Here is a 25157-nt window from a genome sequence, read left to right as displayed (position 1 = left end):
TGAGCAGTTTTGCCCTGAACTCATTCATGTTCTCAGAATGTTATTTTCTTTCAGATTACTACAGATATACCATTTTAGCAAGCTGCTTTGAACTTGAAGAAAATATCTTGTTCCGTTCTGAAGAGCATTCTGGAAATGTTAAAATAGCAATCTCATTATAAGGATTAATACAAGTATTTGTTTTTATGCGGTTTAAGGGCCACAGTCTTACTGAATTCTAAATTTTGTGTTTCTACAGTTCAATTTAAGCCACTTAACTATTCTAAGTGAATACCTAAGCTCTTTCATTGAACGGCCAAAAGATGACTGAAGCAGGGAAAATAATGTTGCAACTCTAAGTCCCAGTATACTGGCATTACTCAGAATGTGCTCTCCTGGACGCATTTACATTGCAGAATATGAGTTTAACAGTTCTCTTTTTTTATCATAGCTAAACTAGATTTAAGTTTCTTTCACTCCATTACAATATAACCACTAGTTGTATTGCTAACGTGCTTGCGCTTTTGGGTTAGTAAAATAAGCTTGCCTGAGCTGCTGCTCATACTGAAGAATTTATATTAGTATCTGTACCTACTTTAAGGTAGTTTGAGAATGTTTGCATTGCAGAGTTCCTCCTCAGATGTGCGGACGTTCAAATTTTCTTTTGGTGAATTCTGACTGCTGCCCTATCCAGTCTTAAACTGGGTGTTCTGTTTCATTTGTTCGTGAAATCTTGCCACTTAGCTGCCCTGTTTCTTTCTTCGTTCCCATCCCAGCTTGAAGCAGTTGATGGCTGGTCTATTAATTGATTGACAGTAACTTTTGTGTAAATGTGCTGTCATTTTTCTCCAGGGAATCAATTGGTCTCTTTCGATACGCTTCACCTCAGACAAATTGCTAGTGTGTGTGTTTTATTTATTTATTTATAACTGAAACACATTAAAATTAATGAAGAAACCATCGTTTTCATGGGACTAAACTGCATGGTATAACGTATTTCTGTAGAATACCAATGGCGATGGAATGTTAGACTTGTCTGTTGGGTTTAGCAATTTATTTATTTTTTTACTAGGATATTTTTGACTTCCTTAAAGGAGTGATTCTGAGCTAGTTTTTCATGAAAGGTCACATGTCTGGTATTTGTTAATTTTATTCTCCCACGCAATTTGCAAGAATTCAGGTGTAATGATTTTTTTTTTCAAATTGGAGTTCTTGGGAAAAGCGACTCAAGGCAGAGCAGTTATATCATATAAACTATTATTAGCAGCTGCATCCTGCAACTTAGATACACATTTGTTTTTCTTGTGTATGCTTGGCATGGTGTTATGCATACTTTTAAAAAGCACTAAAGCTATCAATGTAATACATTATTTTGCCTGGAAAATGTGACTATAATCTCTGACATCGTCTAATACACGAGGAAAGCATGTGGAGCTGGCAAGGTTTGGGGTTATTTTATTGCATGATTCTTACAAAAGAAGTAATGGTTTGTTAGCAAAATCATATAAGGTGACCATATAAAGTGCTTGCTATGAAGTATTTTTTGAGTTTTGTTACGGTTCTTCATTAAATTATAGCATCTTACACAGCATTCTTGGCATTTGCGTAAGTATTCTGTTTGTTTTGAGGAATATGGAGACTCCGAGCAATCTGAAATATTTATGGTAATGATACTGTCATTATTGTCGAAGATGCAGGGAACTCTCTGGATTAAAGCAAAATGTCTGGTTAGTATTGCTTTTTATGCCTCTCAGGTATTGCTCCAGTCAGTAAACTAAATGTTCCAGAATTGTTTAGGTAGATGTTAAAGAGAGCTTTACCTCCATAGACTCTTCAGAAACAGGCTAAACCGGGTGTAAGATTACTTTGCTGATCTACTAATTAGGATGCACTGTAATAACTATATGGATGGCAAATATGAATAATAAGAGGATAGGAACTGGCTGTGTTTATGCTGGGTGCTATAATAGCAGACTCCTCTAGCCACCTGCCCCAAAACTGATGAGAGACTTCTAACCTCCAACCTCTTATCCTCAGCTTGATATTGGCTTTCACAGCTCCTTGGTTGCAGGAGATAATAGCCTGTATAGTTTTAACTTGCATGGCCTGCCCAAAATAACTTCAGAGCACGCATTGTAAAATTTTAGTTTGTTTTCAGGAAGATTAGTGGGTAACTCCTTGTCTGTTGTCCCTGGAGAACAGAGAGTGAGGACAGCTGCTGGTTGGTCTGTTTCTAAACTGGGTTTCTTGTCCCCTCTTTCATCAAAATGTTTCAGGTTGCGTCTCGGTTTGCTGAATTTGTGTTCTGGGAACACTAAACTCTCCCTGACTTATGTGACTTTTGGAGACCTATGAAGATTTTTGCAGTATTTCATCATTTAACCTATCCAGTTGTCACACTCAAAAGTGGTGGATGTAGAAGTTACACTGAATTAACATTGTTCTTCCTCCTTTTTTAGTGACCAACATAGTTCAGTCCACTTAAAAGAAATTCTAATTAGCAACAATATAAGAGAAATTGCTCATTTGTTAATATCTTTTGAAATAATGTAATTTAGAAATATTTATAAATCTATTATATTTTAAAAGTTGACCAGTATTGCAACTTAATTGAAATTACTGTATTTAAAAGCTTTCTGCATCTCTTCTAGTAATGTAACAGTGAATAGCAGTGATTCCTTGGATCAGTTAATGGAAAATTTTCCATTATTAAAGTTTGCTTTGTTACTTTTTTTTTTCCTGCTAGAAAAGGCAGCTGGGAAGAAGCTGTGAGAAATACAGCGTGTCTTACAGTCCAGAACCATTAGAAGGAAAGCAAGTAACTGAGAAGGGATTTGGAAAAAATGAACTAATTCCAAAGTTAATGCAAAATATTTTAAAAGACATCGGAATACATATCTCCTGGGGGAAAAAAGAGGGGATTTTTAAGTTAGTTTTTGGGATTTCATCCTTTATCAGTTGAAAAGTGGAAATAAATTGGGGCATATACATTCCTGATGTTGTAAAGCATATGAAAGCTATCCCTTTTAACTCTTTAATAAAAGAAACTGTGTCCTTTGTTCTAAATGTCTAAGTGAAGTGAGTTTCTAGAATTATCTCAACTCTTTATCTGCAACTCTGACTTACTGTAAGCTAAAAGATTTATTTTGGTGGCAATGGGGGATGATTTTATTTCTGTCTCTGTTGTTGGATAGGCCTACATTTTTCAGTGTTCCTACTGCACTGTCAGTTGTGGGATAGGCAGAGTACAGCCTTGTTGGCTTGATTTGGGGTAATTCTGGGAAAACAGTGCTCTGGAATTCTGCGACAGGACAATTTGAGTGGGTCATGTGCGTTTTGTGAAACAACAGTATTTGACATCTGAAATCTAAAGGATATTTTGAAATTATGCCTTTCCCTCTTCAGCTCCCCCCAAAAAAAATAAAAAAGCGTAACATGATTTAATTTTGTGAGCAGAAGTTGAGCATAAGATGTGGCGAGGGTGTAATTCCATAAAAATGCAGCCTGACGGATATCAGAGGCAGATTGAGAAATAGAATCTCGAAATCTTGTTTAGCAAGGATTTTTAATATTCTTTTAACATGAAATATGTATGAATTGCACTATGCTGCAGGTGATATTACTTATCAGTGAATTCTTTTTGTGTTGTGAAGATCATGCAATACCTGCGAATAGTAAATAGAGAGGCAACATTGTGAAGTAGGAAACCTGGAAGACAACTGGCTTTGTGGCTAATCAGCTAATCTCTCAGCAATCTTTATTTTTTTCTGGCTGGTCTGCAGGTAAACCCATCAAATTTAGAGCTAAAGCAAAAGTTGGTTGCATAGTTATTTATTGTGTAGCTCAGAGTATACCAGTTTAACAATGCTTTTAAGAGCTTCCCAAGAGTGTACTTTGGTGAAAGCTTGCAATGTAAATTATTTTGTCTTTGAATCTTAATCTGAAATGTTTTAATTGCAAGTGAAATGCCTTGGCACTATGTATTTGGAGACAAGGGTTCACACCTTGTGTTAATTCTAAATATTCTTTTTGAATATTACCTACTTTTGCATGGTTGCTATTTGTATTTTAATAAAAAAGGTTCTTAGTGAAAAGGGTGCTACCAAAGTGGACGAGTTGTCAGAGAAGGCTGACAGGTGGTAATGGAGGTGAATGAACAGGTGAGGCTTTGCCTTTGGTTCAAAATGTTGGAATTCCTGATTTGAACTTATATTGAAAAAAGAGTGGGATAAGGGGAACTTAATGTTGTTTTGAGACACTCTACCATTTTGTTTAAGTGGGTTTGTGTTTCCTTGATACTGTTTCTTTTCAGAGCAAAACAAGCAGAAGAGAGTGTAACTCTGGCTAGGAGCAGACTTGGGTATTGTAAATGATTGTATGTGAAGAAACAAACATTACAAGTCCTTGATTTGATAGCTTAATCTGAAACTGTACTTGTTGCTAATTAATACTGTGTGTCATGTCAGCAACTTCCTGTGGAAATAAGCCAGCTGTGGATTCACTGATACTCTAAAGCTGGGCACTCATGCAGGAAGTATTGCCAGTTTTGCATTAAGTAGGGTTCTTGAAGTAAAACTAAACAATGTTTGTAGGAAGGTGGAAAAAAACCCAAACCTAACAACCTAGAATTGCTAGGACGCTTGGAGGAGGAGGAGAGCAGAAAGAAGGCAAAAAGCAGTACTGTTTGATTGCTTTGCTTTGGAGATGCTTCCATAGCATAGTTGGTTTAGTTTCACAAACAAGACTTTTTTTTTGTGCAAACTATTGAATAATTTTCCCTCAAGTACAGACATCCTAAAGAATTTTGCATGTTATCTGCAGACCTCATTTTAAAGAATGAGGAACTCGGTGAACTTAACTTGAGTAAAATGGGCAGTACAGTGAAAACAGGTGCTTAGGGACTCTTTAAACATAGATGATGCTTAACTTGTGTACTGGCAAATCCTATTAAGGATAACATTTAATTTTTATGTCAAAAAGTAAGATATTTATTCTAGTTATTGGTACAGCTTTCTTCTGGTACTTCCTGAGGAGGTGTATTTTGGGTAGTACAGTGCTAGTTTCCTCTTTCATCAGTGATGTAGGAGGACCTTTTATATAAGAAATAATAATTTCAGTCTCTGTCCTGTCTTCTGAGACTGTTACTTGTTCCTAGGAAACATGCAAGCATCTGAAACAAACTACAGTGTACTTCATAAAACAGTAAATACATGATATGCCTAATAATTTTTCTTTGGCATATTTCATCTCTCTCCCAGGCTGAAGTGTACCTTTTGTCTTCACTGCTGAAAACTGAACACGTGTGAGCCTCTATAAGAAGTGTTAATGGAAGATAAACTAGTAACTGTTTTCAGTCACAGCTGATATGGGTTACAGATGCACGGGTGACCCAGTCCAGATAGACTGGTTTTGTTTTCACTTCTGATCCTTATATCTGGGCCTGCCTTCTAATTTTAGCACAAATGTTCTTGTGCACTATTTCTTGAAGAGCCAGTCCTGAATTATAAATTATATTAAAATGCTTATTCTTTAAAATGAATAATTTAAAATACATTTCTCTTGTAAAGATGTGCTATGTCAACTATAATAGCAAATGAACCTCTTGGTAAGCAATGGTGCTACAATTCTGGAGCAACGGAGACTGCAAGGGCATGTCAAGTACTCTTGGTGTGTGAACTACAGCTCATAAATTCAATTAGCTGTAATTTAACCTATCAAGGTGGTGCTGGATTTGCTATTAATTGTTCTCTTTACTCTAGCTCGTGATCCTGTTTTTAAATATATCAGACTAAGTTGAGATAATTAACTGAGATTTTATTGGGTGAGAGAATGGGACAGAGTAGAAGTGAAAAGCAACTATGGCAGCAAACAGCAAAATAGATTAACTTGTGAATGGTAAATGGGTATATGTGCATATATATTATATAACCATATGTCTACTTACATGGCTCTGTGTTACTAAGAGATTTGTTGTATGATGAAGACATACATAGGATAGCAGAGTGAAATAACTTGAAAACTTGAAATCTTGTTGTAAAAAAAACAAAGGAGAACTTGGTTTTATTAATTACTAACGGCTTTCAGTAACTGGAAAGTGAGAATGCTGGGGACATAAAAAGGGCTCTACATGGCTGACTAGCTCATAACTGTGACTGTGGTGTGACGATTTGGAAATTGTGTTTCTATTAGTAAGGTCTACCAAGTATTCTTCACAATTATTACTACTATACAATATACTTGATACTCTTTATGACCATACAGAGCATTATGAATTAAGATCTTAGAAATAGCTCCTCAGGGCCTGTGGAATAAAACGGTTGATAAACCTTTAATGCCGAAAATTGGTTTCTGTGCAGTATTCTAAATAACACTCTATGTAAAAGTTAAACTCTTATGTCTGGAGTTGAGGTTTTTGGAAAAGGTTGTAACCAGGTAACACTAGTCATGGACTGATCATGATCAGTGTTAGATCTCAGAGTTCTGATCTCCTGTTGCTTTGACTGTCATAGATAATGGAGAGGGGATTTTTGTTTGTGGTGGTTTTGCTTGCTTTTGTTTGTGGGGTTTTTTTTTAAGCTTTGTTTTCCATTTGAGACATTCTTTAGATTAGCCAGTACACTTAGGATGGAGAGCTGTCCATGTGTGTTGAGTCAGTGTATTGATTAGACAGTTGTCCTGAAATGCAGTTTTTAACATCTCAGTTGACTTTCCTTGTGTGCACATCTTAGGTGATCTGCCACAGTGCTACATTGAGCTTAGTCACCATCAGGTTATTCAGTGAATCCAATGAATTGTTAGGCTGAGATTCTGCAATTTAGGTGGGTCATTAGTAAGGATGAGATTTTATCAGCCCACACTCAATACCTTTGAAAGGTTATGTGGTCTCTTCTTCTCAACACATTTTAAAACTGAACTAAATCTGTTTGACAGTGTTTGAAGTGCTTTCAGACTTTATGGCAAGTTCTCAAGTCTTACAGAAAGATTTGTGGAGGGTATGTGCTCATGTATGCGGCTGGTGTTTTCCTTCTGCACTTATACAGATTTTTGTCTATGGTATTGTTCAAATCCTACAGCATGAGGATGAGGTGACTTTTTAAAAAAATATTTATTTTTATGGAGTCAGTTCTTGAATTGATGGTTGATAATAACTAAGAAAGACCTACTTGCAATTTAGAAATCATAAATTAGAACAAAATTGGCATCAGTAATGACACTACTGTATTTTGAAAGATTATATACAATTTAAAGAAGCATATATTGTGCCATTAATAGGACTTACTAGCGTTCTGCAATACAGGTTTTGAGTTTTCTGAGATTTAAGCCTTCTTAGGCTGCACATACTGGTTTAGGTTGGGTAAGTTGGGTAAGTTGGTCATTCTATAAAACTAGCTATCAAATAGTATAAAATGGGTCTGAAATAACTTACCTGCATTTTGATGTAAATATTCCAAGAAGTAAGAGAGCTTAGTTCTTCTCCCGTGTTTGAAAATTTAGGAGTGAATATTGCAGTTCGGTAAGTGTAAGTTGAGGTAAGTTAAATTGTGCTCACCTGTTCAAATAAAACATCCTTTTGGGAATCTTAAAAGCTTTGAGCTGTTTGTGATTGAAGCATTTGTACTGCAGGATATCTTATTTCCTCATGTCATTGATGTTTAATTTTGAACCTTATCCATATTTTTGCTTTTCATGTGACTGTGTGGAGAATTATTAATTCCCTATTGTGACTCATGAATACTTTCAGATCTAATATTTTCCTTATTATATGTAATATATTTATTCTTTAATTATTTTTGTTCATGAGCAGCGAATGGTCATTGTAAATGAGATTTAATTCCATAACCTTGTAAGTCAATCTTGCTTTTGAGTGGGGAAAAATGTATTATTTAGGGAGTTTGACTATATCCTTGCCTGTTTATGACATACTGCATCTTCCCACCTGTTTTCAGATATATGCAATTGGCAAACTATATTTAATGCAGATGTAGTTAAAATAAATATTGTACCTTAGATGATTTTATGCTTTAAAAAAAAAAGGAAAAACTGTACAGAAACAGCACCCAGCACAAAAATTCTGGTATCAGCCAAAAAGTCTATCCTTACTGTTGCAAAATTATTATCATATTGTTATGATATATGCTGTGGTCTCTGAAACTTACTTTAGTATTGTCTGTAGTGACCCTTTCACCTCTTAATTTCCATTTTCTTGTACAGTTTGTTTCTTGAGAGTCACTTTGAAAATCATGGTTGTTTCATGAAAGGAGTTTATTTGTAGATTGTTTGGGTGTACTCTTTCATAAATTCTCTAATGTTGTGGTCCTGGTTGATGTCTCTTCGCTTAAATAATTATTAATTATGTACAACCTTCTATTTCAAGTTTTATTTGTTGGCTTGGATGGGTTCCTTGGGTATGATATTCAGAGGTATAATACTGGAGAGAGACTGGATCCTAGTTTAGAGATGGGAGGGAAAGGAAAGTGCATATATAAAATTAACAAGGGCAATTGGCTTCTAACTGTGGAAGCTTGGTAGAGTGGCTTTTCTTTCCTATTGAGAAGCTGCATACTAAAAATAGAAAAAGCTAATCTGTCCATTCTGTGTTTCAGTCACATAGTAGGCTGAACTCCAGTTAGAAAACAGATCAGAGTTCTAATTGGATTTTGTCTTAAGTTTCTGCATTATAGAGAAAAAACAGTGTAATGGTCTGTACAGTCCTGAATAGCGTGAAAAAATTAAAGACTACAGTCCTTTTCTGCTAGACTATTTACAGTAAACATAACAGTTAAATTAACATTGGCATGTCTTCAGTAACATAAGATATTAATACAAGGAATGTTTTCAGTCTTTACTTCTATCAGTAATGTAATTTCTGGGCACTATAGAGATTTTCTTCTGAAATGTTTAATTGATATTTGAGAATGGAATCCAGAGACTGGGATTTTGAAACTTAATATTTGTGTTAGTGCATTTGCTCCAGTTCCATATCAGATACAATTTTATTTGGGTACTCTAGACTTACTTCCTCTTTCTCACATAATAGCTCTTTATGTGGAGAATATTATTATGTCCATTCTAGTGCCAAACAAATAGTGATTTCATCACCTTTCCTTGGGCAGTGTTACACTATTTTTTTGTATGGTGTAGTGTGAGAGAATTTGGAAAGGTAATGAACATGTGAAGTAAATTCTAGATACATAATGCATCTTTACTCTCTGGTCTCCCTTTGTGGAAGACTGTATTCAACTCATGAATTCTCCATGTATTAACCCTTAACCAGAAATAAATTCATTTACAGTACTTGTTACAAATTGAAATAGTGTTTCAGGAGATTCTTGGTAACTTGATTTTGTTTTGTAATAATTTATGGAAGATGGAATACAGGGTCTCAGTGGCCCAGCATACTGTTCAGATCTTATAGATGTAAAGAAATTATTTGAGTCTTTCAGGAAGATATTTATTTTGCTATAACAACACTCAGCTCTTTGTGCATATATTATAATAAAATCTTCAGTACTCGGTACAATCCATTCAAAGCAAAGATCAAACTTAGTTTCCAGAAAAGGGCTTACTTGCCTCAGAAGTATTTTTACAGGTTTTATCTACATAACAGCTCAGTTGTAGAAGATAAGCACATAAACAGTTTCAAGTACTTTCTAAGACTCTAGTGTTGCATAAACTTAATTAACATATGTAGAATTACAGATTGTTAGATGTGGTTTGAGCTGTGATTATTCCTAAAAACTATCTCCTCTTTCTTGTGTGTAATGTCTGTTTATTACCTATATCAATGGTTAAGAAAAAATGCTAGGTGAATGAGCTGACTTTTTTAATATCACATTCGTGATGTTGTGCTAGTAAGTTTTGTTTGGGTCACAGTGCTGAAGATTATATAGTTGTATAGGTATAATTTGGCATAGTTTTGGTGACATTTATGAATAATTTAGCTAGTTGCTAAGAATTAATTTTTAAACCTCACAAATGTATGCTTCCTCATACAAATACATATTCTAATTCTGTGTCAGTAATTTCCATGTCATGAAACGCCACATGTACATATCAGACCATGTAACTTCGAGGTTGCTTTCATCTGTCTGAATGTAGACCTCTGCAGTGTAAATGGCAATCAAACCTACATGTGTAGAATCACTTTATAATCAGCAGTGGTAAATAGGTATTTGTGAATACATAAATTGGCTGTGTAAAACTGCTCAATCAAATATAGAAGTGCCTTTATTTTCCTCTGAGTAGGAAAGGATTCCACCTGTCTGGTCCAAGGGTAAGCTCTGTTAATTATGTGAGGTAGTTCCAACCCAAGGTGCCTGGGGAAGCTGTTGGTTTTTTGCCTGAAAGATAAAGTCTGTCTCTTAGCTTGTGTTTGGGATACAAACAAGTGGGTCACTTACTGCCTGTACAAGTTTGGCCTGTAACTTTGCTACTTCTGTTTTTTTGTATTGTGAGAAGACTTTTTATAAGGTCCCACCATAAACTGCAAGAGGCCAAGAACAATGGCAGCCTTTTAGGACATAGATGCACTGTATCTTTTAACGTTCAACCATAAAGACATGATGGGGGATACACGGTCCTCTGTGGTAATCTTCTGTCTTTGAAAGAAGAAAGAACTCCAGTTTGTCGTTTTTCAAAAATATCAGTTTTAAGGTTTGGAGGTATAGTGTAAAGAACAAACTTTCTGTTACTTCAGGGCCTTTTACTACTACTCAGTGAACACTGTCTTAAATGTGAATGTGCAGAGAGGTTGGATTTTTTTCTTTGTGTTCATTATCCTGAGTTAGCTCAAGGTCAGTGAAATTTTAAAAATGAAAGTCAAAAGCCTGAATAAAAAAAAAAAAGTTAAACTCTAAAACAAAACAACAAAAAACAACCCGGAAAAAGTAGCTACTGGCGACTACAGAACTTTAATTTCACTGCTAATTCGGTAGAGTTTTCTTTCTGAATATTAGTGTATCTGGATTTCAACCTGGTCTTTCTAGCTAAATCTCAGTTTTGCTGGTATATGCGCGTGTACATAAATGTGCAAGTGTGTTTCTGAACTAGAAGGCCTTCTGTGCCTAATTTTGTGGTAACACACAAAATAGCAGGGAAAAGGTAACTTTGAACAGTTTTCTATTAATTGCCTATTTAGCTATTTCTTGAAACATATGGGAGAACTAAAAATTGCTGAGTACATTTAAATTAACTCGGCAGTATCTCTTCAGCATTATTTACTCTTCAATCTTATACTTTAAAAACACTGTAGGAATACCATATTAAATAGTGAGTAGTCTGTTTCAAAAGTATTTAAAAACAGAGGTTTTGTGCACTATGTGAAATATCCCCCTCGATTTCTTTCTCTTTTAAAACTACTTTAGATGAAGAGGGAAGCAAAATGTAATTGAAACATACACAAGTCTATGAGGCCAGACAGGATCCACCCAAGAGTACTGATGGAGCTGGTGTAGGTGCTCACCAAGCCCTTTTCCATCATCTGTCAGCAGTCCTGGCTGATTGGGGAAGTTTGTCTGGACTGGAGGCTGGCAAATGTGACACCTGTTTACAGTAAGGGCTGGAGGGAGGATTTAAGGAACTACAGGCCTTGGTGCTAGGGAAGGTCATGGAGCAGATCATCTTAAGTGCCATCATGCAGCACATCTAGGACAACCAGAAGATTGGGCACAGTCAATATGGGTTTATGAAAGGCAGAGTCTGCTTGACTAACTTGATTTTCTGTGACAAGGTGACCGACTTAGTGGATGAGGAGAAGACTGTGGATGCAGTGTACCTGGACTTCAGTAAAGCCTTTGGCACCATTTCCCTCAGCATTCTGCTGGAGAAACTGGCAGCCTCTGGCCTGGCCAGGCATACTCTGCTGTGGAAGAAAGTGGCTGGATGGCTGAGCACAGAGGGTTGTGGTGAATGGAGCTAAATCCAGTTGACAACTGGTCACAAGCAATGTTCCTCAGGACTCGCTTTTGGGGGTAGTTCTGTACAACATCTTTCTCAACAACCTGGATGAGGGGATAGAGTGCTCCCTCAGCCAGTCTGCAGATGACAGTAAGCTGAGTGGGAGTGTTGAACTGCGTGAGGATAGGAAGGCTCTGCAGAGGGACCTGGATAGGCTGAATCAATGGGCTGAGGTCAGTTGTACAAGGTTCAACAAGGCCAAGTGCCAGGTCCTGCACTTGGGTCACAGCAACCCCATGCAGCGCTACAGGCTTGGGGAATAGTGGTTGGAAAGCTGCCAAGTGTAAAAAGAACCTGGTGGTGCTGGTTGACAGCTGGCTGAACATGAGCCAGTGGTGTGCCCAGGTGGCCAAGAAGGACAACAGCATCTTGGCTTGTATCAGAAATAGTGTGGCCAGCAGGAGCAGGGGAGTGATCCTTCCCCTGTACTCAGCACTGTTGAGGCTGCATTTCAAATACTGTGTTCAGTTTTGGGCCCCTCAGTACAAGAAGGACATTGAGACACTGGAGTGTGTCCAGAGAAGGGCAACGAAGCTGGTGAAGGGTCTGGAGAACAAGCCGTATGAGGAGCAGCTGAGGGAGCTGGGGTTGTTTTAGTTTGGAGAAAAGGAGATTGAAGGGAGACCTTACTATTCTCTACAACTCCTTGAAAGGAGGTTGTAGTGAGGTGGGTGTCAGTCTCTTCTCCCAAGTAACAACCAATAGGATAAAAGGAAATTACCTCAGGTTGATCCAGGAGAGGTTTAAAATTGATATTAGGAAAAATTTCTTCACTGAAAGAGTTATCAGGCATTGGAACAGGCTGCCTAGGAAAATGGTCAAGTCACCATCCCTGGAAGTATTTAAAAGATGGGTAGATAAAGTGCTTAGAGACGTGGTTTAGTAGTGCACAGGTTGCGATTGGACTTGATTATCTTAAAGGTCTTTTCCAACCAAATGATTGTATGGTTCTATGAAAAGTTTGTCTTATACTTTACCAGTCCCTCCAAAGCTCCTATCCAGCGCTGGTAAAGGAGGAAATCAGTCAGGTACAGACAATGTGGCTTTTATTATATTCACTCAGCAATAATAAACCTTTGTACTTTAACAGGATTTTTGTTTGCTTTTTAAAAGGATACAGTTAAGGTTATTAAGCCTGATACTTTCTTTGCATTAATATGGGACTGACTTGCATCAAGTAATTCTTTTAGAGAAAACAAAGGAAGAAACTGCAAATGCTGAGTTTCAGGACAGATGAAAATACGCTGGTTATGTAAAAATCCTAGAAGTGAGTAGAGGCACATAATTCTGGGTTGAAAAGGAAAGTGGCTTATCAGGCACTAGATAAATATTAAGTACCTGTATTTAGCCTCAAAAAGTTCAGAGGCAGCTGCTGTTAAAGTTTTGACCCATGCTGCTGCATGTATCTTTGATATTTATTAGACTCCATGTAATTGTAACTGCTATAGAAGAACCAAGTGGCTCTTTAGATCCTTCATGGATTATTGCATGTTTGGTTTGTAGTCATCAAAATGTAACTTTTATTTATTTTTCTTAGATGAGAGCATGAGTTTTCGGCACAGCCATGTTTTGTAGTTGTTTGCCTAGTCAGCTTTATTTTAACATTTACTGTTTTCTTTGAGTATAATCATAAGCTTTGCCCTTAGTTTCGCGGCAATGTTATAGGACCTAATATGTTCAACTGTAGCAATTGACAGAGTAAATGCTATGGGAACAATCTGTTAAAGTATCTGAACTATGGTGAATCTTCTACAGAGGTGCTGTTCTGAGCTTTTAAGAGCTTAATGACTGTTTCCTTTAGTTAAAGTTGCTTAGAAAGGTTTTAAGTATGTCCTTGACTTTGCAACACAGCAAACTGGTTTGGGTTTTTTTTTTTGTGTGGAAAAACAAACTAAATATCTCCATACTGACTCTGAGTAAAGCACCTAGCCAAAACAGCATTGTAAATGCTTCCTGTAAGCAGGGAAACTGAAGGTGAAGATAGAAGTGCTGATGAACAATGAGAGAGAAATCTTTACTGTGCTCTTGGGTAAAGATTTGGTTGTGGGAATTAAACCAGTATTTGAGAATTGTTCTGAAGATTGTGGCTGTTAGTTTTGTGAGGGGGCATGGACATGTATTCAAATTCAATGTTCTAAGAGCTGTTTAGAAATTGAAAGAACTAAGGGTTATCTCATCACCAGTAGGCTGGTGACTTTCTGGTCTTACTGGTCACTGCTATTTAAAAATAAATAAAGAGTAAAGAGAGGGAGGAGAGACTTTCAAGAATTCTGCTTATTTTGTTTAGACACCCTGATATTTACAGTATTTTTATAAAGACCAAACAAGTTGCAAGCAAAAAAAATAAATAAATCTGGAATTAGAAAGGAGCTCCCATCATGTGGGTGTTCTGTTGAATGGCACCTTTTGGAAATCAGGAACCTGTTTCTGAGCTATGTGAAAAACAGGAAGCTCAGCTGATGGATATTAATTAGCCTGGTGATTCCCTTGTTCTTAACTCTTGAGGATTGTAATTCAGAAAGATTTAAATGGGTGGGTCAACCACAAGAGCTGTTGACACAGTTGCTTGGTATTCTCTGGCGTATCAAATTGTGTGCAAAGTTGAAAGGAGACTATACCAAATTCCAGATGGTTAAATGTGGTTTTCGTGATGTGTTGTTACAGGCTCCCTGTATACCAAGTTAGAACGAACCTGAAAATATGTCAGATCTTTGGGATCTTGGAAGCAGTAAAGAGGTGGAAGTTGTTTTATGGCAGCATCTTTGAGTCAAAAGCTAGGCTGTACTTTGAATATCCATTGCTACTTTCTTTTTGACTTCAGCTGAGCTGGGATAAAGAATTGATACTGAGCTTTCAATTGAAAAATGTGTTGACAGGTTGATGAGTCTAGAATCCAAAATACAATTAAGAGACAACCACTGGTTTGCCACTGGCAATAATATTTCTGGGACAGGTAGTAGAAAAATGATCTTGCCTGGAATGTAGTGGGCATATTTCTTACTCTGAGGTAGCTCACAGGATTGCTAAGTAGAAAGACATTTTCTCTATCCAAGGTGTTCCTAACGTAAACTGAATCATAGCCCAGTGGACGGATGAACAAAGTCGTAGAAACAAGCTGCTTTGACAGAGCTGCACATGGTGAACACTACACAAGGCATCTCTGATTTTTCTGTGCTTTTGAGCTCTTTCTATTGGACTGTCTCTATTGAAGGACATACAAAAAAATTGCAAAAAGTATTGTCTGACGTTTACTTCTTATATTTAGTAGTACAAGGTACGCATTTTTAGACAGAACAATAGGCAGCCTATAAAACCTCCTATAAATTTCTTTATTTCTCTGATGTGTTTTTCAAGTTTAGGTCAGAGCCCTCTAAAGTTGTATAGAAGCAGCTGTCTAAGAGTTATGGTTATCGATCCATAGCTGGTTCGTGGAAGAGTGTGAAGACACAATTTGAGAAGTTTGATTGGTGGTCTCTGAAGTGTTTTTAGTTGACACTGGTCTATGGGTTGAAAATTTAAAAAAAAAAAAAAAGAATTTGGCTACTGTAATGTCCAAAATAATCATCCTCATTCTGTGTTGCTCTGTTCATGTGCCAACCACATCTTCTGTTGTAGAAGCCCACAGTTGCTCGTGTCGTGTGGTTTCCGTGTATCTTTCTTTCAAATGCTAATCTTCTGATGACCATTCTGTTTGGGCATGCTGATTTCCTTTGCTGTGCCACTTACTCATCTTTGTCAAGAATTATTCACAACTCCAACTCCACCTTTTAAGATATGTATTGCTAGGTTGCTTAAGTTCCATTCCAAGATGAGACAGAGATTAAATGGCAAATTTGATATACAGTAGTGAGTTTGTAATTTGATACAATTCACTTAGCTTATCTCTGATATTCAATTAAGTGGCTTGTGCTTGTGGCTACCAAGACTAATATGTGTCACAGTAGGAAATGTTTCTTCTAGCTGTAAATATAAAAGCAAATACATCTGGTGCTTTTTGTAGGCATATGTTTAAGTCAGGACAGACCCCTTTGGGACTCAGAAAGCAGCCCTCAGGGTTGTGTATCTCACATGACCTAGTTTGTTCTTCGTTAAAACAGATGGTATCTCTCTGAGCAAGGCAAACTTGGTTTTAAGAAAAAGCTGGGTATTAAAAGAATGGGAAGCTAGAACAACTGGAGCTAATTAATGGGAGCAAATAAAGAGGCAAACTGAGCATTAAATTGGTCACCTACATCAATAGCAAAATAGTCACTACATGGCCACTCAGTTGTTTCAGCTGATGAAAAGTTGCAGGATTGGTTTCCTAGTATCAAAAGTATCTAAAATTGCATCAGAAATATCCCAACATTTTTTATTCTTTTCTATTGCCCTTCAATGAGAGTAAAATCCTGGAAGCCATTTATGGTATTTTAGCATGGTGTTAAGGAATCCAGCTTGTTTTGTAAGACTGAGAGTGCCCTCCTTGTGTTTCATACCTAGGCAAAGCTGGTCCTCTGCAGTTTTTGGCCTTCTCCCTTTGTGTGTGTTTAGCATGAGAAGACTTCCTAATTGAGAAGATTGCTAGCGTTCCTTCAAGTTCTGCAATCACACTAAATTTGCAAAGGAATCAAAAAAGTTTATTGTTTCTGTTGTAAACAGTTTCTACTAGATTAGTGGTTAGCATTTTGCGTGTTTTATTCTGGTTGCCCGTTTAGTCCTGAAAATCTTGAGTTGTGTTGTTGCATGTTGCAAACAGCACAGGCACTATTCACTTGCTTTTCTTGCTGGTGGAAGGCTGGAAACCTTCATTTGCTATAGACCTTAGCAGGGAGAAGGGGACTGTGCAAATAAACTACAAATCCTCCTTCAGACCTTCTAATAACTGTTTTCGTGAGGTAGAATTTTCTGATGTAAGTGCAGTTTTGGTGGGGGGGTGTGTATACATGTGCGTGCGCACATGCACTCTTCCTTCAGTAGGACACTCCTTGGTAGATCTCAGGACTCATCCAGAATGGTACACAGGTCCTAAAGTTCCATTGGTTTGAACTAAACATTAAGTAAATGTCAGTAGCATATTGTGCAGAACTGTAACCACTGTATTTCCTTTCCTTATCTGCAAGATAGGCAAATACAGAATATTTCTATTTTAAGGTAATCCCTAAGGAATGTTTACTTACCTGCCATAGAAGGTCAGATTTAGCTGGCTCATACAGCTGAGCTCTGAGGTGATCAGGGCAAACAAATTGAGCAATTCTGTCATGGGGATTAAGAGAAACTGTTCCATGAGCTTGATGTCTCCTTCCTGGAGGGCAGAAGGCAGTGGTGCTTTGATAGAAGAGTAGTAACCCTGCCTTTTTCTGCTTCCAAAAACCTTCCATCTGATTTATGGAGCTGGGCCTCCGTCTTGCACACTGCCACTTTGCTGCTTCATTTTTTTGTTTTCTTTGCGTGAATTTGAGAGGCAGAATTTCCACCTAGTCACAATAAGACTTTTTTTATAAAGTAGCTAGATTTTCTCGATGTGCTAAACAACCATAACAACATCTTATTGCAGCTTCCTCCCCCTCCACCCTTCATTTGCAAGGAAGAGAAATTTAAAAACCTTTGCAGAAATGGCTAAAAGCATGAACAGGAGATCCAGACCAGATGTTTGAAGTGAGATATTTGAATTGTAGTCTTCTTTGTATGCAAACTTTATCTGGTTGTCTGAAGCAGAAAAGCTCAACAATTAGTTTTGTATGTGGCTGTGCGAAGGCATAAATTAAACTCCATTTGCATACTTTATACAACTGTTTTCAAGTTTCCCCGAGTTCCCCTACTCCCCCTTGTTAATGGCTGCACAAGGTTAAAGTTGGTTTTTTTTCTTGATTGAAAAAATCTGTAATACTCACTGTGCTTTCTCATTGCTTCTCTTTGCAGTCTTTGAACAACTTAAATGGTGTAAGTAAATTTAAGAACATCACTATTTTTCATTAGTACTTTAAGAGAATGTATTGTTTGCCAAAAGTGCTGGAAGGGTCCGGCGTGTGTGTCTGTGTACTGTCACTACCAACTGATGTAGGCCTAATGGATTTTCTGAGAAGACTTGGATGGGAGAAAATTCATATTATGAGAAGAGACTTCTGAAAACAAATGTTAGATGAATTTTTGGACTGCACTGTCTTCTTGATTTCCATAGTTGCTTGAAATTGGGCTACAGATGTTTGAAAAAAGACTGTCTGCAGTCAGTTCAACAATAAAACTAGTTAGGGAGGTTGTATGTACTTGCCTGCCTGTGTGGTCTTCTGGTTTTCGCGGAGGCTCTTGAGATGAGGTACTCACCACTGCTCTCGAGTAGCTGGCCAGGCTTTGCCCTTCCTGGCAGAGACACTTTTTTAAAGAGGCTGCGTTTCCAGAGTTGGAACTATTGCTCAATAAGTCCCTGACAGGTCCTTCTTTGATTGCTGTTATTATTAGCGTCAGTGTTTCTGAGCAGCCCTGTTTGTAAAGTTAGACCAATAGCATAAGGAAAAAGTAAGACATTCTAAAATAAAAATTTCTAGGACAAGTAGAACAAGTCATGAAAAGTGAGATAAGTAGACACCTAGGAGCAATTAGTTATGTATTCACTTCTGACTTTCCTGTTGAATATATCTATGGAAGCGCTTTGTTCATACAGGTGTCACAATAGATAGAAACTTAACATTTACTCTAATTTCCCCGCGTCCATGTTCGGAAGTTTTAAAAATTTAAGGTGATTTTTAGTGTCTGTGCAAAAAGACTACAGTTATTCATGACAGTGTTTTTACTCAGAACTTAATTTTCAGCTCCTAATTCTGAAATAACCTAAGTTAACTTTTTCTTTGTCTATTCAATGTAGATGTAAATTACTAGTATTTTAAGTAGCTTGAACAGATGGCTCTGCTTAGATTGTTTTTGGGCCTTTTTTATGTGGGGGGAGGGTTGGTTTTTTTGTGTGGTTTTTTTTTGTGGGTTTTTTTTCTACTGCAAAAGCCCATCCTTGTGCAAGTAAGACTGTTTACAGGTATAGTCATGTAATGTGACTGCATTGTTAAAGGATTGAATTACATGATAAATTTTCCAGGGTAACCTGATGGCTTACTTCACTGTAACTGCAGGCTTTATCTGAGACCGGTTTACACTTTTCATGGTTAAAGAGCTGTAACTCAGGACAGGTGGGAATGTAAAACTGCTTCGATAGAATCTTTTGTGCATGGACAACTGTAATCCTTGGTGGGTTTGTGTAGTGGGAAGTTTTATCTCAAAAGCTGGTTTTGAAAGCTGTGTTGGTAATGGAGCTGCAAGTTCTATAAAATGGATTGCTGAACTTGTTAGTTTCTCGTTTGTAACATGAGTATTTTGTTTTGGTTTTTAGTAAATGCCATGCAAACACTATTACAAGTGACTGGAAAGAATAACACTTAAATAAAATATAAATATTTCCAGTGAGAATACACATGCAAAGAACACGTTTTATTTACTATAAATTCTCAGGTTCCTTGAACCTACTAGAGCCAAACACTCCCTTGTTTTTTTTTCCATTCCTCAGGTAATGCAGTTTTGGAAGTTCAAGTTTTTTGGTCTCTCCTTCTGCCTCTCTTTCAAAAATCTGTTTTCTTTCACATACATACTCATCTCCCTGCGCCCACTACAAGTCTTAGAAAATTGTCTTGTAGTACAGATTGTTCATAACCAGTCAGGACAATCTGAAATCAGGTGACATACCAGTTAATAATACTAGAAGAGGTTTATGGGCTGCCTTCCTAGGGTATGTGTGAAGATGGGGACGACTGTGAGGTGAAGGATAAGATTTCTACTTTTTTTGGAAGGCATTTCTCAATGAGAGAGTGACCTTTTACAAGCCAGGCAGTTGGTTTGAACGCCAGGCCTCATTTATAGTGGCACATATTTCTGTGGAAGAATAGGATTAAAAAAATCTGACGTACTGTTCTAATGGAACTTCCATGGCATTGTTTAATGAGCGACAAAACAATGAGCAACCACCCAAGGAGCTGAAATGCGTGTTCATCTTCAAATGTGTAACGCCGTGCTACAGCACAAATAGCAGAGTGGCTAAATGTGCTAGTTTAATTTCAAACTGAAAGAAATACTCAGTTCACTTATGTGTAATTGTCTTGAGTGCAATGCATTTAAAAGGAACTTCAATGCTGTATTGAATAGAGAAATGCATAATACATTATTTAAAAGATAGTATGTTTTTATTTTCCTTTTACATTTTTAAGAGTGGATTGAAAAAGGAATACATTAACAACAAAAAAGGGTGCCTGAAATCTGCTGTTTCCATGTGATACAACGATTCAGCACTTTAAGCTGATTTTTTTGTAATTTGTTTTTAGAAGGGTCAGCAACTTTTAAGTATTTATTCTCATCACTCCCTTATCCTACTGAATCACTTCACCTCCCTGTGGACATTCAAGGGAGTAATCTCCTTACCTGAATTATTGCAGACAGCTGTTCTCAGTCACTGAAACTTGGTAGATGAACGTTTTGAATTCTGTTGTTGTCATCATTTTTATATATTCTGTACTCTGTGTTGTTTTAAACACTACTTGATTTTTAGCTACTTTGTTTTAATAAAAATATATAGAAAATTAAGTAGTCTTTTGTGTTGAGGAAATATTAAATACTTTACAATTGAACATTACAGTTTTGGTCAGTGATGATTTTTTTTTGTTTTATGCCACACATGGTGGATATAATAAGCTGAATGCTTCTTTTGAGTTCCCCCCCAATCCCTATAACATCTCTGAAATTTAAGAGTGTTTCCCAGTCTTTTCTCTGCACTTTAACAGTTTTGCTTGTTTCATTTCTATAGGTTAATGTGAATCTTACGTATTACATACCTGTTTTTTGGATATCTCCCTTACCCTTTCTCAGGAACACTTCTTTGCAAGAAATGCTTCCAGTATCTGTCCAAAGAGTGGCAGTATCACAATACCATCATTTTAAATAAATCATTATCACTTCAAATTGAGAAATTCCAAGAAAAAATTGTGTGAAAACTGGTAAAAAAAATGTGATGCTGATATATTGCAGAGGGGGAAAAAAAAGCCCAAACCAAAGCAAACAAAAAACAGGAATTGAGTTCCTATAGGTTTTAATTTAGTAAATTATCTTTGCTTTTCTACTTTTTTACAATCAGTTGACTCTTCTTCAACTTTTCAGGCACAGGTACCTTTGGGCGTGTTCATCTGGTGAAGGAAAAGATGGCCAAACGTTACTTTGCACTGAAAGTAATGAGCATTCCTGATGTCATTCGACTGAAGCAAGAGCAACACGTACACAATGAAAAGTCTGTCTTGAAAGAAGTCAATCACCCCTTTTTGATCAGATTGTAAGTTGTTGCATTTTTTAAATTAACTCGTATCTAACGTGTAGTTAAAAGGTTCCAGAGTCTCATTGCAAGTTCTTATGTACTTAACCAAGACCAAGCATTTAATTTCTATTATATAATCTAGATTAAAATAGCCTTCAGACTGAAATATTTACTATAGAAGAATCAAGACTTCAAAATCAAGAGACATAATTTAAACATTTAAGTTTATAATAAATTATTCCTTAATTATGTCTCTTATTTTCATACTGCAGAGAAGGAATTTTCTTAAGTGAGGGGAAAATACTAATAAAGAACTGTTAAGATTGGCTCATCAAAATGACTTCTAGAATGATTCTTGATAGTGAGGAAAGAAATATTTCTACATATATATGTCCTGTAGATATTGAGATGATAAAGATATAAGTGGATTTAAGATTTTTTAAAAACCAGATACTTAACTTTTGTGAACTTTACTTTTGCAAATTTTATTTTTAAAGAGTTTAAATGACTGCTGAACTTCTTGAGCTTAGTTATTCCCATATTTGAGGTTGAGTGATGGAATTTACTGAGAAACGCGATTTAACCACAGTATGTGAAGGACACTTGTTTTAGTGGAATTGTGGTGATTGTAGTAATCTCTTTATTAAGGAGAGAAGGCATTGTACTTTCCTGTTCCACCGCAGCACCTTTTGTGTATCTGAATCCATATCTATTAATGGGATAACTAAACCTCTGCATAATTGCACAGTTAATTTTAATTTATATTTTCTCATGCATGGACACATGGCCATTGACCAAGATTTGTTTTGCATTTAACTGCCTTAATCAGTTTTACATAGAATTAAACAAAATTAGCCTTAGTTAATCTCTAGCTACAGGGAGTGCAGCATTCTCTCAGGGCTAAGAAAGTATCAGTGGCAAAATAAGAGGCAGAAGTATGGTAATGGTCTGAAAGATGGAAAGAGCCCTGCAGAAGGAGGCTCTTCCCTGGTGTACTGTTGCTTTATCCAGCATCATGATGCTGTTACTTTCCAGCCAGTGTTCAGAAACCCTGTGTGTGGCACAGTATGGGTAAGATCCGTTCTAGGGTATGTGTAGTTTGAGATGCACGTAGGAAAGCAAGATGGAGAGGCTGAGTACATCTGGTTAGACTGGTTAAAATATAGATGGAACAGTGGGAACAGGGTCTATGTACATACTTTAAAAAAACCCCGTATCAACCAAACAAAAAACCCAACCCAGTATGTCTGTGGATCTGGAACAGTGCAGCAAGTGTGGGAATAGAGAAACCTGGATGAGAAGTCAGAGACGGGGATGTGAAGGTTCATGTCCATGCAGAAGTGATTAAAAATCCAAACTGATAAGTTTTCTTGGATCTCATTCATGCCTTATTTCCAAACGGTTAGATTTTTTTAAATCACCGAAGGAAGGACACAATTCAAATGGAAGTTCACTTGTGTGAAAGGCAAACATTCTTCATGTCTTCTACCTCTGCCTTTTCTGTTGATGTGTTCAGAGATGCAGCATCAGCTGTGTTCATGCAATTCTCCATGTGATGCCTTTGTCCCTTTGCAAAGGAGACTCAAAGCAACCTAGCTGAAATGAGGTAGTTAAAATCTAAGTCTTGTTAATATTTGTGTGCCTTAGGTTAAACAAGCATTCATGGATGATTATTACTGATGGTATGACAAAACTTTTTCTGCAGCTTTTTCTCTGGCTAGCAGGTTTTTTTTTTTTCAGCTGCCTCCTCCCCTGCCCAATACATGTATTTTTCCCTGAATTCCGTGTCTAGAATTGATCACCAAAAAGGGGGAAAAATTTCTATGCAGTTCAGCTTCAATGCCTATCTGCATAGCCTGGTTTTTATATTTTCAATTGGCATCACCATCTTAAACATGAACTGTATGTTCCTCTAGTTCCAAAACAAGGAGTAGGTGTCAGTGCAGCATAATACTGTATATTTTTTAACACTTTATGATGGAGAATTTTAAAGTAATGCTGCACACAATTTATTTCTGGTGTTCATCCTATATCTTATATGTAGTTTTCTATATAAGAATTTTTTTTATTTTACTTTTGAGAATTGCCTTTCCTGCATATAGGAAGATCCTGTTTTTTGGTAAATATTGAAGTTATTTTTCTACTTGTATTTTAGACTGTATTTTTGGAAATACTTCTTTGATGCTCTTGCAACTGCTGGTCACTGGAGCCTCCTAGGCAATCTTTGCTGACATGTTTGAGTGACGCATCGTACCTCTGTGTGTGAAGCAGTTCATGTTGTGCTGTAGTTTTGACACGTATCTGATTTTATTTTTTCAAGAAAACAAGAATTTATAAAAATCAACTATGTGTTTTAGTCATTTAAGCTAAAGCAGTTTATTTGTCTGTAAGGATTCACAGTGGCATCCAAAGCTCATGTAATGAGGCTGAATTGTAGACTTATGTGACACCATACATACTCTAATTACAGCTTCTGTGGCTTTCATTTTTTTATTAAAATACAATTTAAAACAATATGTATTGCAAATATTGAAGTTCTTTATTTTATGCTTTTTCATGTATGCCAAATAATGCATCTGTTTTTCTGTGGATAGACAAACCTTTAAGAGTCAGTTCTTGAATAAATTAATTCCAGTAAAAATACTATGTTTTAATGGTCTCGTTGTCTATTTTTCCTCTGTGTTCTTTGCCAGATTTTGCCTTTCCTCTCTCCTGTACGTGTTTGTTTTAAATATGTGGTTTACTTTGTTTTGCACATTCCTGTTCCTCTTTCTATGTTTATTGTAGTTGCAACTTTGCCTAACTACTTTAAAATACATCTCAGGAGTGGTTTTGCATATTCAATAAGGATACTGTGAATATCGTCAATAGCCAGTTAATGATGTTGATGGGTTTGTGATAGGAAAGTAATGCCATGAAAGCAGGATGCAAACCTGGACTCTGTTTTCTTCATCACTTTGAAGGAATGGAGGAGCTGATGTCTGATAGTCTGTTTCATTTTCTTGGTTGCCTCAGTACTGGTATCAAGAAAGAAAATCTTACTGACCAAAAGTCACTCATGGGTTTGGGAGCTCAGTTTGCTCTGCCTATCTTTCTTGAGGCTCTGTGCTTTGATTAGGAACCAGCTAATGGTGGGGGGGGGACAAAGACAAAACGAAATAAAGAAAAAGTTATTTGGTTTTTTCATTCTTGTAGTACTACAGAAGCAGTAATGAGAAGCTACAGTAACTTGTGTTCAAGTAGGTAGGGACATAGTGTTATTTATCTGTTATGATATTAATAGAGAGAGCTGTTTGTTTTAAAAAGGAAGAACATTCTTCAAAATGTTACCAGGTACTTATTTTCTTCTTAACTGTTGAGATACACTTGAGTGTGCGGTATATGAGTTGTTTAATGTGGGTAGAACGAAAACCAGCTTAGTTTGGGGGCATGTAGGAGAGAAGATTGCTGTATTCTGTAATGAAGCATTTGAAAGCCACGTAGAGTGATTTTCTGTCTTAGCTGCTCCTTACTGCAGTCTAGTAATGAATGTACCACAATACTACTACTTAATGGCAACGGTCTGAGGAATGGAGGGTACTTATCATTAGGTAAATTCTGAGGTAGAGAAATTAATCTAGTTTTGCTGTCATTTTTACTTTTCTATTGCTTTAGCTAAAGATACAGTAGAAGAGCAAGCATCGTGATCTGATACTTTAGTTGTATGTTTCTGAGGAGGAAGGGATAGAAGAGGGGAAGGAGAACTCTGTTGTGCTGTTTTTGAAGATATTTTCATAAACATCGTTACTAAAGCAGATTCTGCTCACTCCCCATCACTTCAGCAGTATTTGATTAAATAAAATGTAAGGTGTGTAAGAATTGTCTGGTCTTAGCAGACCAACATTATACTAAGTTATTAGGTGCTTAG

General features: G+C 36.7%; 1 protein-coding gene across 1 annotated transcript in view; it reads left to right on the top strand.

Moving 5' to 3' along the window:
• Nucleotides 1-25157, top strand: part of PRKX (protein kinase, X-linked) — a 53644-nt gene that overhangs the window by 6471 nt on the left and 22016 nt on the right. Inside the window, exon 3 of the mRNA XM_010182241.1 lies at nucleotides 21100-21268. Coding sequence (XP_010180543.1) covers nucleotides 21100-21268 — 169 coding nt within the window. The remainder of the gene's footprint in view (nucleotides 1-21099; nucleotides 21269-25157) is intronic.

Source organism: Mesitornis unicolor, unplaced genomic scaffold (genome assembly GCF_000695765.1).
Source record: "Mesitornis unicolor isolate BGI_N332 unplaced genomic scaffold, ASM69576v1 scaffold3834, whole genome shotgun sequence".
Lineage (NCBI taxonomy): Eukaryota > Metazoa > Chordata > Aves > Mesitornithiformes > Mesitornithidae > Mesitornis > Mesitornis unicolor.
Note: the sequence above shows the minus strand (reverse complement) of the source record. Positions and strands in the feature narration are given on the sequence as shown.